The 16,324-nt window shown below is 40.6% G+C and overlaps 1 protein-coding gene across 1 annotated transcript in view; it reads left to right on the plus strand.

Annotated features, from left to right (window-relative positions):
• The window catches only part of DDX10 (DEAD-box helicase 10), a 166,044-nt gene that overhangs the window by 102,331 nt on the left and 47,389 nt on the right, over positions 1 to 16,324 (plus strand). The window contains exon 16 of the mRNA XM_061374426.1: positions 14,431 to 14,487. Within this exon, the coding sequence (XP_061230410.1) occupies positions 14,431 to 14,487 (57 nt within the window). The remainder of the gene's footprint in view (positions 1 to 14,430; positions 14,488 to 16,324) is intronic.

Here is a 16,324-nt window from a genome sequence, read left to right on the forward strand (position 1 = left end):
CAGATTTCAAGGATGCAGCTTAATAAACTAAGAAGAAGAGACTGATTTATGATTTTGCAATCAATCTGCTAGTCACTATCAAAGTAAGACACTTTGAGTGATGCTGTTATATGTTTGACATCAGACTTTGATGATTAAATAAGTACTTTGTTACTTGGTCTGTTAACAGCTTCCTCATTATAATGCTGAGGAGAACAAGTGACATTGATTAGGTATTTGCCTGCATTAAAAAAAAATTAAACTATGGAGATACTATAAAAAGAGTATTCCTCTTTTCAAAAGTGAAGCAGGCAAAATGAATGGGACTGGCTATATCATCAGTATTGTGGGGGTTTTATTGTAATTATGGAAAGTGTCAAGCTTCTTGTAACCTAACTCACTGCATGAGTGTTTTTTGTGTTACACCTAATTATTATTTTTGATGAAATGGAATTAAAGACACGAATGGTAGTATGTCAAAAAGAAACCTATTAAAAAAAAAAAAGACTTCTGATTGAGGTACTGTGAAGTGTGCGTCTGGCTTTTTAGGGCTGCCTTCCTGCATTCAGTCATTGCATGCATGTTCAGATTTTTTACTTGTGGCTTAACAGTTCATATGGTAAATTCTCTCTACATGCTGAAGTATTCAGTTTCCTGACTGTAATTTAAATTTTGAGATGGTATTGCAAACAGTGTAGTAGCCTAATATTCAAACTTAAAGAGATGAAACTTAAAAGGAAAGATGCGGCAAGGCGGCGATAGGTGGGAGTTCAGGATTTACCTTGGTAGAACATCATTTGCCTCCCCATCATCTCACTAACCTTGTGGTTAAATATGTTTCTCCGCCTTCACTTCAGAAGGCCTTCAAGTTTGAGATACCAGTTCACTTTAGCTATTAATTAATACAGGCTATATAAGGGAAGGCTGCCACACAGGTTAAATGTGTTTCTGTTACTCTACCTTATTACTAACTCATCCTTTATGTCTGTGATTCTTGACAGTCAGCTGTGCTCCTTAGGAAATAGCTGTGGTTGGGCAAAATAGTTGAGCAAATAGGTCAAGTCCTGGTCTTTTGCCTTATCCAAGCTGAGTCAAGCATTGCCTTCTTTCTCTTGGGTTGCATTAAGATGGGTTAGTGATCAGAAGATCCACTGTTCCAGTGACCCATGAAGAGGCTACATTGTTATGTGGGGCAGTTATTAATTTTTTTCCTTAACAGAAAATGTGTGATTAGTTAAATTCACACTGCAGGGAGAGTGCTTTGGCATAGTTTAGAAATCCTAGATAAGTGTCACAGTTAATTTTAGCCATTTCAGCCATTATTTTCTCACTAATATTTTTTGGGAATTTGTTTCATTGTCAGTGGGAAGAGTTGTCAGTCCTTCCTTAACAAAAGAATGCTAGGGGAAAATGTGAACTGGCTCACAGTAAAAAGGAACCATGTGGCCACTTTCACAGCAGCTTCCCAATGATGTTTAAGAATTCTCCCACCTCATAAGGTTTTCATTACCAAAAGATAACATAATCACTCAGCAGCAGATACTTAGTTGATTTTGAACCTTTGGGTGGCATCTCAGTGATCTAAAGGAAGAACAACTGCCCAAGTCCATGTATCATAACTGTACTGGAGAAACCTGATCAGATGCCTGATTGTTACCTGAATTTGGTCTTAAAAGTTGGGTTTAGTGATCTAAAGGAAGAACAACTGCCCAAGTCCATGTATCATAACTGTACTGGAGAAACCTGATCAGATGTCTGATTGTTATCTGAATTTGGTCTTAAAAGTTGGGTTTAGTGTGTAAGCCTGCCAGCCTGGTGGTGTAACTTATTTCTCAGCATCGTTTGGAAGGAGAGGTTGAAACCTAAAAGAGATTAAAGTGTGTTACCAACAAAGGATATGAAAGCAACAAAGAGGCTAGGAGAGTTTTTTGAGTTATTTTCATAACTTCAGATTTTGTGGAAGTATGGATGTCTTAGTGTCCCTTCTTGTGTCATTGTAAGGAGCTTTTGATAGTCACGTACTTTGATCCCATCTTACATATCCCCTCACTGGCACTCAGCAGTCCCTTTTATACGAAGTCTTAAATCCATCCCTTGTGACTGTCATTGCGTCTTTTAAATTCCTCCATACTTCACTCTCAGCTAAAATACATTATGGCTTAGCACAAACCCTTGTCATCTGACCTTTCCTTTCTGCAGTAGTGCTAATTATTTCATTCCCATCTTTGTTCTAATTTCATTCCCACAAGCAGACTGCTGTAGATTTTTGTCCCTTTGACATCTTTTGTAACAGCGTATGTGACAACTCCCTGTTTCTTGGTTTTCCACCTTGATTACTGAATTCTCCTACAAGAATTCTAGCTTTTTGAAAAAGCCATGGTTAAATATTTTTGTCTGCTCTTGCTTCAGATTTGTTCATTATTGTTTCATTAATCTAACTTTCTTCTCTTTCTTCACTTTAAGCAAGTTCCAAATGTGACTGTATCTTGATTTGTATTTCCTCCTCTAAATTTCTTTTCTTCCTACTGCAGCTGATACTGCTGGTTTGTATATTTGGCAGTTTTAATTTCTTTCTTCAGATCAGTTGTTGATACTTGCTAAGTCTATTAAAGCTATTATTATATAGGTAGAAGATCATTAGAGACAAATGCATTTTCGTTCTCTATAACCAAATGTAGCAGTCTACTACATAGTTAGCTGCATCAGTAATCAAAAAGTCCTCTGAAGCTGCATGTATGCTAATAACTGAAGTCTCAACTTTGACTTTAAAATTGTAACTTAGAATAACAAAATAATTTACCCAATGCTATGAGAACATACGTTGTTTCATCTGGTTTTCTGTATCTTGCCCATGGATTCAGATTTTGATTTACATTGAGAGTCAATGTAGAAAAAGCAGTGGTTTTATAAAGCTGTTATTTTCTAGGCCATCTTCCATTAAGAATCCCTCTCATACATTTTTTCAGTATAATCTTCAAGATTAAAGGGTTTTTTGGGGGGGAAGAAAGACTTCTTAAAATCAAAACTAGCACAAAATATCTTTTTTACTTGGTGAATATGGCCAACAGATATCAGGGTGATTGAAGTCCCCCATGAGGACAAGGGCTTGTGAGCATGAGGCTGCTCCTATCTGCTTATGGGGGGGTTCATTCACACAGTTCTCCTGATCAGGTGGCCTGTAGCAAACTCCCACAGTAATCTCCCGGGTCGAAGTTCTCCCTTTGACCCTAACCCACATTCATGAAGTGCTTGGATTAGATGTGTGTTGCAGTGCCTTAGGGGTTGTGGAAACTTGCAAAGGAACTACACTATAATTAGGTTTCCTTCATGAGTCTCACAGTTTATTATCCTCTCCTTCCTCTGCAAATGGGGAATATTTGAAAATCAGGTGGATAAAAATAAATAAAAATCTGAGGTATAATTGTGATATAATTAATGCTTATTGAAGTTTTGGAGGCAAAGTAAATTTTAGCAGTTGAGCACAAGGGAAAGGGCAGTAACACTGATCAAGATGATGAAAAAAGAATTTTGCATTAATGGATATTTAATGACAGCCCAGCAAGAGGTATAGGTTTGAGCTCTTTTGAAATGTGTAAAAAGTTATAAACAACAATAAAGGGAGAAGTGAATAAAGTATTCAGAACATGTTTTCACACTCCATTTTTCAGGTGTTCAATTGAAAATGCACTGTTGTTAGGAGAAAAATAGTGGCAGAGAGGGATTCATCTTGCGTCTTAATAACCGGAGAGTTTCCATATTATTAACCCAAGCTCAGAAAAATGCCTGTTGGTGCTGAAGGAAAGGTAAATAGGAGCCTTATGTCTTAGCTCCCTTTCCGGCAAGTAAAGTACGCTGTGAACTTGGCATGATCAATGTAAGAAGATGGCTACAAGTACTTTAAAAAAAAAAAAAGTATTTTATTTGGGTGTGTTAGTACCAAGTACACATAGGTACACAAACTGAGCCTGGCTTCAAGGGCCTGTACTGCAAGATGCAGCAGTTCCCTATCTCCTTGGAAGGCATTTAAACAGCTGCGTTTAAGCTCTGAGAGGAAACTGAGGACATTTTGTGTCCCTTCTGCAGCTGAAATGGTGCTGATATGTGACACGTGAAGTTCAGAGTTATGTGGTCTCTTAGATTTGCTTATGCTATTACTAATTCAGTAGAAAATACAGAACCATTTTAGAAACTGTGTTGAAACTGAGTACCTCTGTTTGGTTTGTCTCCTGTTCCCTAATTTGGTAGTAGGAAAGCGGCTAGTTTTAATGAGGAGGATACAGTGTAGTATTTCACCCTTTGTATACTTGCTCTCCCAAATGTTATTATTTAATTATATATTTCCAAGGCTAAAAGAGGAAATTCTTCATACCATCTTTATGGAAAGACTTTTATAAAATAACTTGCAGTTTCAGGAAGAGCCCCAGTGAATTTATTCAGTAACTTTCTGATTAAAATTCATTCTTGAAAGTGAAAGATTGCATACTGGTAGAGGAAGCCAAATCCCTTGAATTACAACTCTGGAGGTTTCTTCTGCAGGTCTGTTAGATAGAGGCTGCTGCTGCTGTTCCAGGCTACAGATCTAGCCCTAGCAAGGCTGCACACGTATTGCACAGATGCATACACAATACACACATGGGTAGCCTCAGAGACTAGAGAGGCAGAAAAGGTAAATGCAGGCAGCACTCACATAAGCATGAGCAGTACGGGCAGCACAAGCTTATTCCTTCTTGTTGGCTGATTAGGTTTGACATCTGCTAGCACAACTGTGGACATGCTCACTCCCTTGATTCACAAGCTCTCTCGCATTCAGTGATCCCTTATATAATGTCGTGGGCCCTAAATATGTCTGATACTCTTCTAACCTGCACCACAGGGCTCTTACACAGTCACTGGCCTTGATCTTGGGCTTTTCCAGATGCTGGGCTTTCCACACAGTCTCACTCACAGTGGCTTTCAAAAATCTGTAAATTTGCACTTTCTTACGAGACTGTTAAACAGAGGTTGAAGGCGGTGATCTGTCAGTGACTAAGGGTTGTTACTGTCTGCCTTACTGCTCATTAGCTTTAGTGTTGTTTTTCCATTTTTAGAAGTTTTATTAACCCTGAAAACCTCCAGGTTACCTCCATTATTAAAGGACTTTGTGGCATAATCAAAGAGACTACAGGTTCAGTCCCACTTGATAGTTGGTGTTCACTTTATTCGTTTTCATGCTTTGTCTCATCTTTGTCTTCCTGTTAGCAGGATGTCCTTGCAAACCACATTGTTACATTCAAGGTATCCCTAGAGACACCACCCAGATAGATTTAAACATCGAGTTCAAAAGGAGTGTTTTCTAATAATTTTTGCATCGGTCTATAGGAGGGAAGTGGGAGAGTTTAACTTCATTAATTTGTATTAATTCACATATAGTTGTTTAGAATCTGGAAAAGATGCTTCCTGTAAGAACCAAAATGGGAGTGACAATACTAGGGATGATATAACACTCATATCAAGTTTAGAGCTGATGCTCAAAAAGCATGAACATTACTGGTGGCATTTGGGTGAAGTATATCTAGCATGCTTAGGGAGAGTACTTGGAGAACCGTCGTGACCTTGTAATGACTTAAAATACCTATGAATTGAATTGATCCAGTGAAAGATGCACTTGATGTAGGAATTTAAAGAAAGAGACGTAAGTTTACTTGTCAAGGAAGAATTCTCTTTGCATCATGCAAAGATGGCCATGCATGGCCCAGATGGGGAAGTTCTTGGGTGAGAATGCCCTGCACCTTACCTTTGTACCCTTTCCTGTTGCAGCCCTGCTACAATGAGAGCAATAGGCTCTGTCTCACTCCCAGTCCTGCTTTTGCAAATGATTGCTGTTGATGACAGAGTAGTTAAGATTTAAATGTGTTTGGTTGGAGTTTTATAAAGTAATACTAAAAGTGCTTGTACATACTGTAATAGAACACTGAATACTGTGTTAAAAATTATAAAAAATATATTAAAAAACTATATATCCAATAAATAAAAATAGATTATAGACAGCACAAACCATTCAGTATGCTGAAGATAAACGCATCCATGAAAAACAGTATTTGTTTTTCAGTAATATTTTAAACTACATTTGAAATCAATTAATACATTAATTCTGAAGAGAGATTGCATCATATTTCAAGGGCAATAATCTGAAAGGGAAAAAAAATCTCAATGTAGTATTATGCTCTTTATTAAGTGAAGCACTTGAGTAGTCCTTCACTTTGAGGTGAAATTTGTCAGATTTCAGTGTAATTGTACAGTTGGTTTAATGTGGTGCTGGGTGAGGATGATAAAATTCTCTCACTTAAAGTGTGTGCCAGCGTAGGAGCAAGCCATTAAGGGAAGAAGGCTGCTGAGAGGAACGTTTAGCTAAACAGCAAAGAAGAAAAGTATTAGAGATGTGTTAAATAAATCAGGAGAGTATTACTTTGTTAGAAAGCCTGTTTTAGCCCTTTCATAGCTATTGTGCAGAGGCAATGCTGCTGTTACGTTCCAAGTGCAGAGCTATTAAGGTAAGGGGAACGAATAGTGACAAGTGAGTTGACAAGCATCACTTTTCAGTCTTAGAAGCAGCATCCATCCAGCCTCCCTCTGCTGCTGGGGGAGGCAAGGGCTTGCTCATTATTTACTTTTCTTTCTTTTCAACAGCTGGATAAGCTACACTTAAAGCTTGAAGTGCCCTTGAATGTTTTCTAAGAGTTTTCCAGCAAAATTAGAGTTCTTGGCCTCATCTTGTTGATGTGAAAAATAAGAAAATGAAATAACTGAGAGTAGGTTGTTTGTGTACACTCTAATCAGATGAATGCCAGGAAAGCACAGCTGTGGGTGGAGGCTGAAGTAGTGCAGGCTTAACTTCAGCTAAGGTGGAGTTGTAGCCTTAGTGTTGTAAGGGAACTTCTGTGCCAGGCTGCTTCTCCTGGCAGAGGATGTAATGGAGGAGGTAGTGGCTCAGCTGCCCAAAATGCTGACCTCTACCTGTCATGGCTTTTTGAGGCAACCAAGCAGCTTCTCCTGGGAGCTGCAGCCTTTGCTTGCTGAGGATTTGGGTGCTGCTGGGTACTTGAATCTGTTTAAGTGCAGATAGTTGGCAGGTTTTCTTCCTCTCTTAGATCTGGTGTATTGAGAGCTGGGTGTTTCCTTAAGAGTGGCTGCATTAAGACAGCTCAAGAGTCTATGACCTGTCTAGATTATAAATTCCCACTCTTACATGGAAAGCAGCCACAGGATTAGATGAAGTGCATCATCATCGTCCTCTTCCCTCTTATTTTCTCTAGAAAATACTAGGATGTTTTGCGGTGCAACTTGTGCTGAATCTGTCATTAAGATTTTGGCTTGCAGCTTTAAATGTTACTTTTAAACAGTATTAACTAACTTATTCCTGATGTAATTCTGTTAAATTGTATTTTGTATTGATTTAGGGTTGCCTTTTTTCCAACTGCCTCTAAGACTTTTTCCAATGCTTGTTTAATGCTAAGATTGCAGCTGTGCTGTCTTTCACATGCCTTTAATGCCACACTTTTCCTGTGTTGTCTTAAATAAGTCATACTACACCTTTGTGTTTCAGTTTCCCTACTTATAAGCATCAGCTCTACAGATGGGGTTTACATCATTATGTTAATATAGTTTGTTCCTTGAAGAGATTATTTAAGATTTCTAAACCCAAATGCTAAGAGATTAAAACAAAACAAACATAAAATAATCAAAAAGCTTTTGCTTTTTTTTCCCTGAAGTTATTAAGATTTGTTTATTTAATAGTAACCAATTTTGAACTTAATTTCCAGTTTTTGGTCTTGGGTTTGTGGGTTTTTTTTAATAATATTAAAAGAAATGCTAATAAGTTGATTCAGTTTTATCTTTCAGTTGGGAATGTTGATTTATTCTGGTTGCTGGAGCATTGCTTGCATGTAGATGATTTGCTAATCTGTGTAACAAGACAAACACTAAACTGCATGGCATAAGCCAGGATGGATGGAGCTTTGAGCAAACTGGTCTAGTGGAAGGTGTCTCTGCCCATGGCAGAAGGGTTGGAGCTATATAATCTTTAAGGCCCCTTCCAAACTGAACCATCCTAGGATTCTGGGATTCTATGATAGCAGTAATAAAATGTAGCAATGGCAAAAAAGTGACTGCTGAAACAGAATTTACTATATATTCAGTCCTGCTCCATTCTGTTTATTTTCAAGCAATTAATAAATAGTTCTCATTAATTCTGGTTTTCATTCCATCCATCTCTGCAGAGAAAAACCACCACAGAAAAGGGCACAGTTTGATTCTGTGTTGGCTCATGTGTGTGTTGACTGTATAGCTGAAAGTTATTAGTATTGCCAGTTCTCCCGATAGCTTCTGAAGAGGGCCCACGTTGTCCCTAGTCTGTCTTTTATTTGCAATGTAACTATAGAATCCCTCCTGTTACCTTTCACATCCCTAGCCAAGTTTAAAACTGGGCCTTAGCTTTCCTAACCTGGTCCCTAGCTTCCTGGCTAACATCCCTGTATTCTTCCCAGACCACCTGTCCTTACTTCCACCTTTTATAAGCCTCTTTTTTCCCTCGAAGTTTCCTCAGCAGCTCCTTGTCCATCCATGGAGGTCTCCTGGCCCTCCTGCTGCAGTTCCTTCTAGTTGGGATGCAACATTCCTGAGCCTGTAGCAGGTGATCCTTGAATATCAACCAAGAGTCTTGAGCCCCCCTGCCCTCAAGGGCTATATCCCATGGAACCTTACTAAGTCGGTTCCTGAAGAGGCCAAAGTCTACTCTTTTTGAAGTCCAGGAAGTGAGTTTGATGCACGCTCTTTTCACTGTCCTGAGGACCTTGAACTCGACCATCTCATGATCGCTACAGCCAAGGCTGCCCTTGAGCATCACATTTCCAACCCTCCCTTCCCTGTTGGTGAGCATGAGGTCAAGCATGGCACCTCTTCTTGTCGGTTCCTCTGTTACTTGCAGAAGGAAGTTGTCTTCCACACAATCGAGGAACTTCCTGGATTGCTTGTGCTGGGCTGTACCATTGCTCCAACAGGTATCAGGGTGGTTGAAGTCCCTCATGAGAACAAGGGCCTGTGAGCAGGAGGCTGTTCCTATCTGCCTATAGAGTGCTTCATCCAGAGATTCCTCTTGATCAGGCAGTCTGTAACAGATCCCCACAATAATGTCTCCCATTGCTGTTCTCCCTTTAACCCTGTCACACAAGCTCTCTGTTATCTGCTCACCTGTCCTCAGACAGAGTTCCATACTCTCCAGCCTATCACAGTATCACAGTATCACAGTATCACAGTAGGTTAGATATTGGAAGGGACCTCAAAAGATCATCTAGTCCAATCCCCCTGCCGGAGCAGGAACACCTAGATAAGGTTACACAGGAACGTGTCCAGGCGGGTCTTGAATGTCTCCAAAGAAGGAGATTCCACAACCTCCCTGGGCAGCCTGTTCCAGTGTTCCGTCACCCTCACTGAGAAGAAGTTTCTTCTCAGGTTTAAGTGGAACCTCTTGTGCTCCAATTTGTACCCATTACCCCTTGTCCTTTCATTGTTTGCCACTGAGAAGAGCCTGGCTCCATCCTCGTGACACTCCCCCTTTATATATTTATATACACTAATAAGGTCACCCCTCAATCTCCTCTTCTCCAAACTATAGAGACCCAGCTCCCTCAGTCTTTCCTCATAAGGGAGATGCTCCACTCCCTTAATCATCTTAGTTGCCCTGCGCTGGACTCTCTCCAGCAGGTCCCTGTCCTTTTTAAACTGAGGGGCCCAGAACTGGACACAATATTCCAGATGAGGTCTCACCAGGGCAGAGTAGAGGGGAAGGAGGACCTCTCTCGACCTACTAACCACCCCCCTTCTAATACAACCCAGGATGCCATTGGCCTTCTTGGCCACAAGGGCACAGTGTCGGCTCATGGTCACCCTGTCGTCCACCAGGACCCCCAGGTCCCTCTCCCCTACACTGCTCTCTAACAGGTCGTTCCCCAGCCTATACTGGAACCTGGGGGACCTAACATAAAGAGCAGACTCCCCTCTGCAGCTGCCAGGCCTGTCTTTTCTAAAGAGCCTGTAACCTTCCATTCCAACACTCCAGTCATAGGAGCCATCCCACCATGTTTCTGTGATGCCTATTATATCATACCCCCGTAGACGGGCACACATCTCTAATTCCTCTTGTTCCCCATGCTACGGGCGTTTGTATAGAGGCATCTGAGCCGAGCTCCAAATGAAGCTGACTCATTGGCTGGAATATCTCTACATTGCTCCGAGCATTTATTAGGGGTGCTGGCAACTGACTGGGTGTGTTGGGATGGAATGATGCTCTCCTCCCCCACACATCTAGTTTAAAGCATCCTTGGTCAGTCTGGCAAGCTTCCTACCAGAACTGCCCTTAGACCAACTCCACCAGCTGCCAGTAGACCTGGCCCCCTAAATTGAGTCCCATGTCCTAGATACCCAAACCCCTGACTATGGCACCACTGTTCTAACCGTTTATTAACCTGCCAAATCCGCCTAGCCTTTTTAAGGTCCTTCCCTTTATCCTGGCGAATTGATGAAAAGGCTACCTGAGCTTCAGAGACCCTAACCACCTTTCCCAGGGTTCTGTAGTCCTTCTTTATGTCCTCTGGGATATTGCTATCTGTATCACTAGCACCCACATGGATCAGTAGAAGTGTATAATAGTCAGTGGGGCTTACTAGGCCGGGCAGCCTCTCTGTAACATCCCTGATCCGAGCCCCTGGTAGGCAACACACCTCCCTTGAGAACCAGATCAGCCCAACAGATGGGTGCCTCTGTTCCTTTCAGAGTCCCCTACTACTACGACCCACCGCTTTTTCCTGGCAGCACCAGTAGAGATCTTCTTTACCAGTGCATCAGCTGGTTGTTCATGATGAGAGTCTGTTTCCTCATCAGCCCCCTGCAGGACAGCAAAGTGGTTCTGCATGAGGACATCAGATTTAGGAGGAAGCCCCTTGCTTTTAATTGTCCTCTTCCTCATTTTTTTGTTGTTTATTTTTGTTATAATTTCCCAGTTTCCTGGGCAAAAGAGTGTTTGTTTTTTTCCTAAACTTCAGCCACCTCTATGGTCTGTTGTGTGGTAGACCATTACCTCAGCTCTTAAATAGAATGCGTTGGTGGCTGCAGATTATGGCATCAGTATGTAAAAGAAAAAAACACCAATTATTAAAAATGCAGCATTAAAATCTTTGATGAAAACCTGTGGGAGTTTTTGAGCATTTAAATAAAAAGACTTCAGATGACTCAGTTGAACATGAAAGTTTTAGAGGAAGTGGGTTTGCCCAGTACAGGAGCACATTACAAACTAGAGTGGGTTCAGCTGAGGTCACTGAGATGGTGGTCCTGTGAGGAGAGACTGGGGAGCCGGGCTTGTTCAGCCTGGAGCAGACACAGCTTTGAGGGCTCCTGGCAGCAGTCCCCAGTACCTACAGAGGCATCATGGAGGGGACAGAGAGGGACCTGGTCTTTTCATGGGAGTGCAGAGCAAGAGGATGAGAGATGGTGGCGAGAAGTTAAAATGAGATTCAGCATGGATGGAAGGGAAACTTTTTCTGTGTGAGGACAGTCAGGCAGTGGCACAGGTCACCCAGAGATGTGCAGTCTCCAGTCATGGGATTTTGACTCAGATGGATGAAGCTCTGTGTAGCTTGTCCTGACCTCAGAGCTGACCCTGCTGTGAGCAGGAGGTCAGACCAGAGACCCTTCGATGTTCCTCCTGGTCAGGATGATCCTGTGACTCTGCAAATGCCAAGTGGTCGTTGAAGTGTGTTACCTGTGCTCTTGAAAACAGACATGTAGCATGAAACACAGCGGAAGCAGGGCTGATTTTGACCTTGGTTCTGAAAGGCACTCCTAACTCCATCTTGGTGCCCGTGTAGCATCCTATGCAAAACCTGCTTTTGTTTTTCATTGACGAGGTACCAAATTGTATATCTCCCCCTCAAAAAACCCCACCCAACCAAACAAAACCCATTAAAAAAACACAACCAAAAAACCCCAACAACAAAAAAACCCAAAAGTCTTGACAGCGTCTCCTTTGATTGCTTTCTTGGTTTCGGTATTCCTGATTTCAGTCTCTGCATCTATTAACTTTATAATCTTTTTGTGTCTTTACTGTTCTTTAGAGACTTATGTGTATTATTCTGTCTGGTTTACTAGTCTTATATGGCATGTCAATCTCCTGCTTTCATAGCTGTCTTTTGAGTGCTCTGTTTTAAATCCCTTTTGCAGGAGCTTTGACTGCTGCTGAATAGGCTTTAGCCTGTGGCTCTAGTTAAGTCTTTTCATATTCTGTAGAATTCTTCTATCTAAAATTTTTTGGCCTATCCAATTTAAAATCTGCTTTATTCTGCTTTGTAATATATGGTGTGTTACATTCTAGCTCTGTTCTCTTTTACTTTTTTGGTAGCAAAATTTGAAAAGGATCACAGATTTAGCAGAAGAATCATAGGATAGTTAGGGTTGGAAAGGAATGAGAAAAGTGGTGACCGCAGAGAGTGAAGAACACACACTAAACGATTTAAAAACAGGGTGGGTGGAAGTGGAAAACTGAAGTGAAATCGTTAGAAAAGTATTAAGTAAAAATGATCAGAAATGAGTACAAATTTAACTTGGAAGTGAAGGAATCATAAGATCGATGACCGTGTTATGACTGTGAGGTCATGATGCTTAGGTCAATCTTGTTGGAGAACAGACTGGCTGTGTCTCTACCAGACAAGTCTTAGTCCTGGTGGCTTCTTGCCCATATGATGCCCTTGTGGCCTTAAATGTAATTACCTTTTTTTTTTTAATTGTTTTTTTCTTAATTAAACCTGAGGTAAGACATCTGTGTTTTATCTGTCTATAGTGATGGGGTTTTTGTTTTGTTTCATAGCATGTGTTGAAGGCCCAGGCATGTAGCTCTTAGCGTGTGAGGTGTTTGTTTGTACCAGACAGCTTTGCACACAGCACTGGATAAATGTATAAAGCAGAGAGGCACAAACCTTGTGCAGTTCTGTCCCTGTTGGTTGTGTAGGTGGGTGAACTCTGTTTAGTTTTGATTTGGAGAAGGCATTAACTTGCTCAGAGTTTGAAAGTAAGTTAACACTTCTGTAGTTTGGGTAACTGGGAGAATAGAAAATGGCACATGCCAGACAAAGGGCTCAAACAAAACTGGATTTAGACACCAATTTAGAGAATCTTGGCAGCTGTGTTCTTCTCCCAGGTCTGCACTCAAACACACTGCTTTTCCAGACAACTTTGTGTGGTACCTATGAGTATGCTTTGGTAGCATCACTGTTGTGATATGGTGCCAGGACTGTCCAGCTGGAACTGTAGCTTTCTCATTACCCCCATGAGTGAGATGAAATATGTCTGGTGCTTCAGCCTTCTCTGTGCTGAGATGTTGCCCCTGGACTGATGTCAAAGTAGTGTCCTCTTTAATGTGGACTTGGTTCTAAATGTGCTAATGCTAAAAAGGGCCTATTCTAGAAACATTTTTATGCTATCATAAAAAATTTTCAATACCAGTGTCTTCAGCATCACTAAGACAAAAGGAGGGAGCACTGTGCTTTTTATAAGGGACCTCACGTTGTGTGCCCTTGCCTCATGCATCTTCACCTCATTAAATGGGTAACTTAAAGGATGTTCAATTGCAAGGACCTGACAGACTCTTTATTAGAGATAATCCTTCAGTTGGTTTAAAAATAAATTAATCCCAGTAAGAACAACAACCACAAAAGCAGCAATAGATGTCGATTGAATTAAATACCTTGGCTTCTTTTGTATGCTTTAGAGATCTGGTAGGCAGCTTTGAATGAATTTTATCATTCTGTTTTGCTCATTTTCCCATAGCAGAATTAGTTTGGTGGAGGGAACTTAATGTTATGGTTTCTGAATCAATGCAATCACTAAGCAAATGCTATTGTAAAGTTTTTGTTAATAATGGAGGTACAAAAGCTAACCAGAGTATGTTTTCAACTTTCACTCCCCACTTGTTTTAGCAATTCTGAATTTAGGAAAATTACCATTTTAGTTTGTTAAATGATTTGGATTTCTTATTAAACCACTGAGAAATAAAAGAAATTGGATCTCTTGGTGCCATTTTAACTACTTTGGTTTAGAGACAAATACAGACTTTGTCAAAATATTTAGCTGCATAATTCCTTTAAGAGTAGCAAGTCTCAGTAAAGATAAAATGTGAGTTTGAATAATTCTTGTAGTTTTATTTCCATTAAGAGCAAGAAGAGCAAGTAATATCTCAATCAGATCTTTTTCATTTTTCATCAGTAACATGTAGGGTGAATACCACTAGTATAGCATTTGTGAATTAAAAATATCCAGATGGTTCAACTTTAATCTGAAACTATTAAAAGAAAAACAATCAAACAAGAACCCCCCAGCAAAAACCAACTCAGGAGTTTCCTTTAAAACTCTGCATCTTGTTTGTTTTAGGAGAAGAGGCTAAAAGAAAAAGCAGCAAGGAGGGAAGCCAGGAATAAGAACGCACAGGTAAGGATTTTTGTTGTTTTGATGATCGAACTACTGGTTGTGGCCATGAAACTGTTTAATTATTTCATTCCTGAATTAATAAGCAGTGTTGTGATTAGTGACTTTTTAAAGGCATTTTCTGTTTGCTTGCCTTTTCGTGCTCCCTTGCTCTCACGTGGTTACAATGACTTCTGTGGAAGGATACTGAGAAAGCATGAATGTGTGTGTTTGTATATAGAATGGATGGAAGTCTTTTGGAATTGCAGCCTCTTTAATCTATGTATAAAGTGAGTCGCAATTTCAGCTGCAGTGCTGATGCCATTTTTCTTTCTCTGAGTGCCTGGCCATATTGGTAACTTTTTTGGGGGGTGTGGGGTGTCAAATCTCATTTAAACCTGTTTCTGCTGAACTTTTTCTTTAAACAGCAAATATTTACATTGAAGTCTATTCCTTCTTCTTGTTAGACCTACTAATAAAACCTTTCCTATCCTTTTCTTTAAATGTAACTAATTATCTGAAGGCTGTTCTAGATTTTTACGTTGCTTGTGATAAACTGCAATTTCATTCAGCTGCAGTGTTTTCTTCAGAATATGGACATAGTACTGTGCATCATTTCTCATGCTGCATCTCCTTATGTTACACATGAATAGTTACAGTTTGTTCCTGGCACTTAGGCAATAATCTTACTCCCTTTAGAAGATCAGTAATGATCGTTGTCCAATTCTTGCAAGCTGGCCTTGTGCTGGGTGGCTTAAGTATAGGAAGATGCTTCCTTCTGTAGTTCTGAAGTGGAAAGTAATTACAGTTGAAGATGAAAAGCCTAGTTACACTATGTATTAAGTACAATTCTGTCTTCAGGGATGGCAAGCTCTGAGAGCTGTTGGCATCGTGACTCCCCAATCAAGCAATAGAAATTTTCTGCATGTAATTGAATGTATAGAGATGCATGCTTTTTAATGTATTGAGCAAGCATTTTAGGAAAATTATGGACTGAATGATTAACAAACATCTTAATATAGGGAGAAAACATTGATCAAATCAGGCTGTATTGCATTCGTAAATGCTGCTTGTTGATTATAAGGAATAAAAAAAACCCCATCCCAATGTCATGTTATTCAGCAGCTGGAGAAATAAACCCATTCATTTCAAAAGGATGTACTTGCTGATGAAATCCTGTTCTATTGTGTAACAGGCAAATGGATCTCTCTGTCCTGCTGGAAAATTAACGGAGTTGATGTCTACTGAGGATTGAGGGGTGTGTGTCTATAGGTTAAATGGAGAACCTCAACCCCAAAACTGCATAAGAGAAAACCACAATTTGATACGCTTCTGCCCCTCTTCTGTGCACCATTTGCACTTGGAAAGCTGATTTACTAGTCCTTACCTAGTGTGAGGTTGGCATACGCTTTCTGTGAGAGTACTGACTGTGCAAACGTGCTACTACTTTGACTTAATGTTATTGCTGAAGCGCTTTGCTCGCTCTCTGCGAGAAGGTGCAAGCCTCAGGAGCTGACATGTCTCCTCGATGAAAACTGTTGGGCTCTTTCTCTTATTTAGAGGCTTTTTTTTTTTTTTTGCCATAGCTGTGTGCAGCGAGTCCTGGGTTTCATTTCAGGGAAAATGCTTCCACTGGGAAAGGCTGCCAGCTTGGAGCCAGGCCGTTCATGCCTGGAAGTGGAAGGGAACAGTAGACAGTAGATAAAGGTGTCAGTTTCCATCTGCTAGGTGTCTGAGGAATTAATTAAGAATACCTCCCTGCTTCACAGAATCTCAGAGATGAAGCCGCCCGCAGTAGCTGAAGCTCTCCTTAGTCCGTGTGGGATATGACTGAAGCAGCTCCTAGGAGACATGCAGGGGG

This window comes from Neopsephotus bourkii, unplaced genomic scaffold, assembly GCF_033783945.1.
Source record: "Neopsephotus bourkii isolate Nb327-2 ecotype Australia unplaced genomic scaffold, CSIRO-AGI_Nbou_v1 NB_1638, whole genome shotgun sequence".
In the NCBI taxonomy this organism is placed as follows: domain Eukaryota; kingdom Metazoa; phylum Chordata; class Aves; order Psittaciformes; family Psittacidae; genus Neopsephotus; species Neopsephotus bourkii.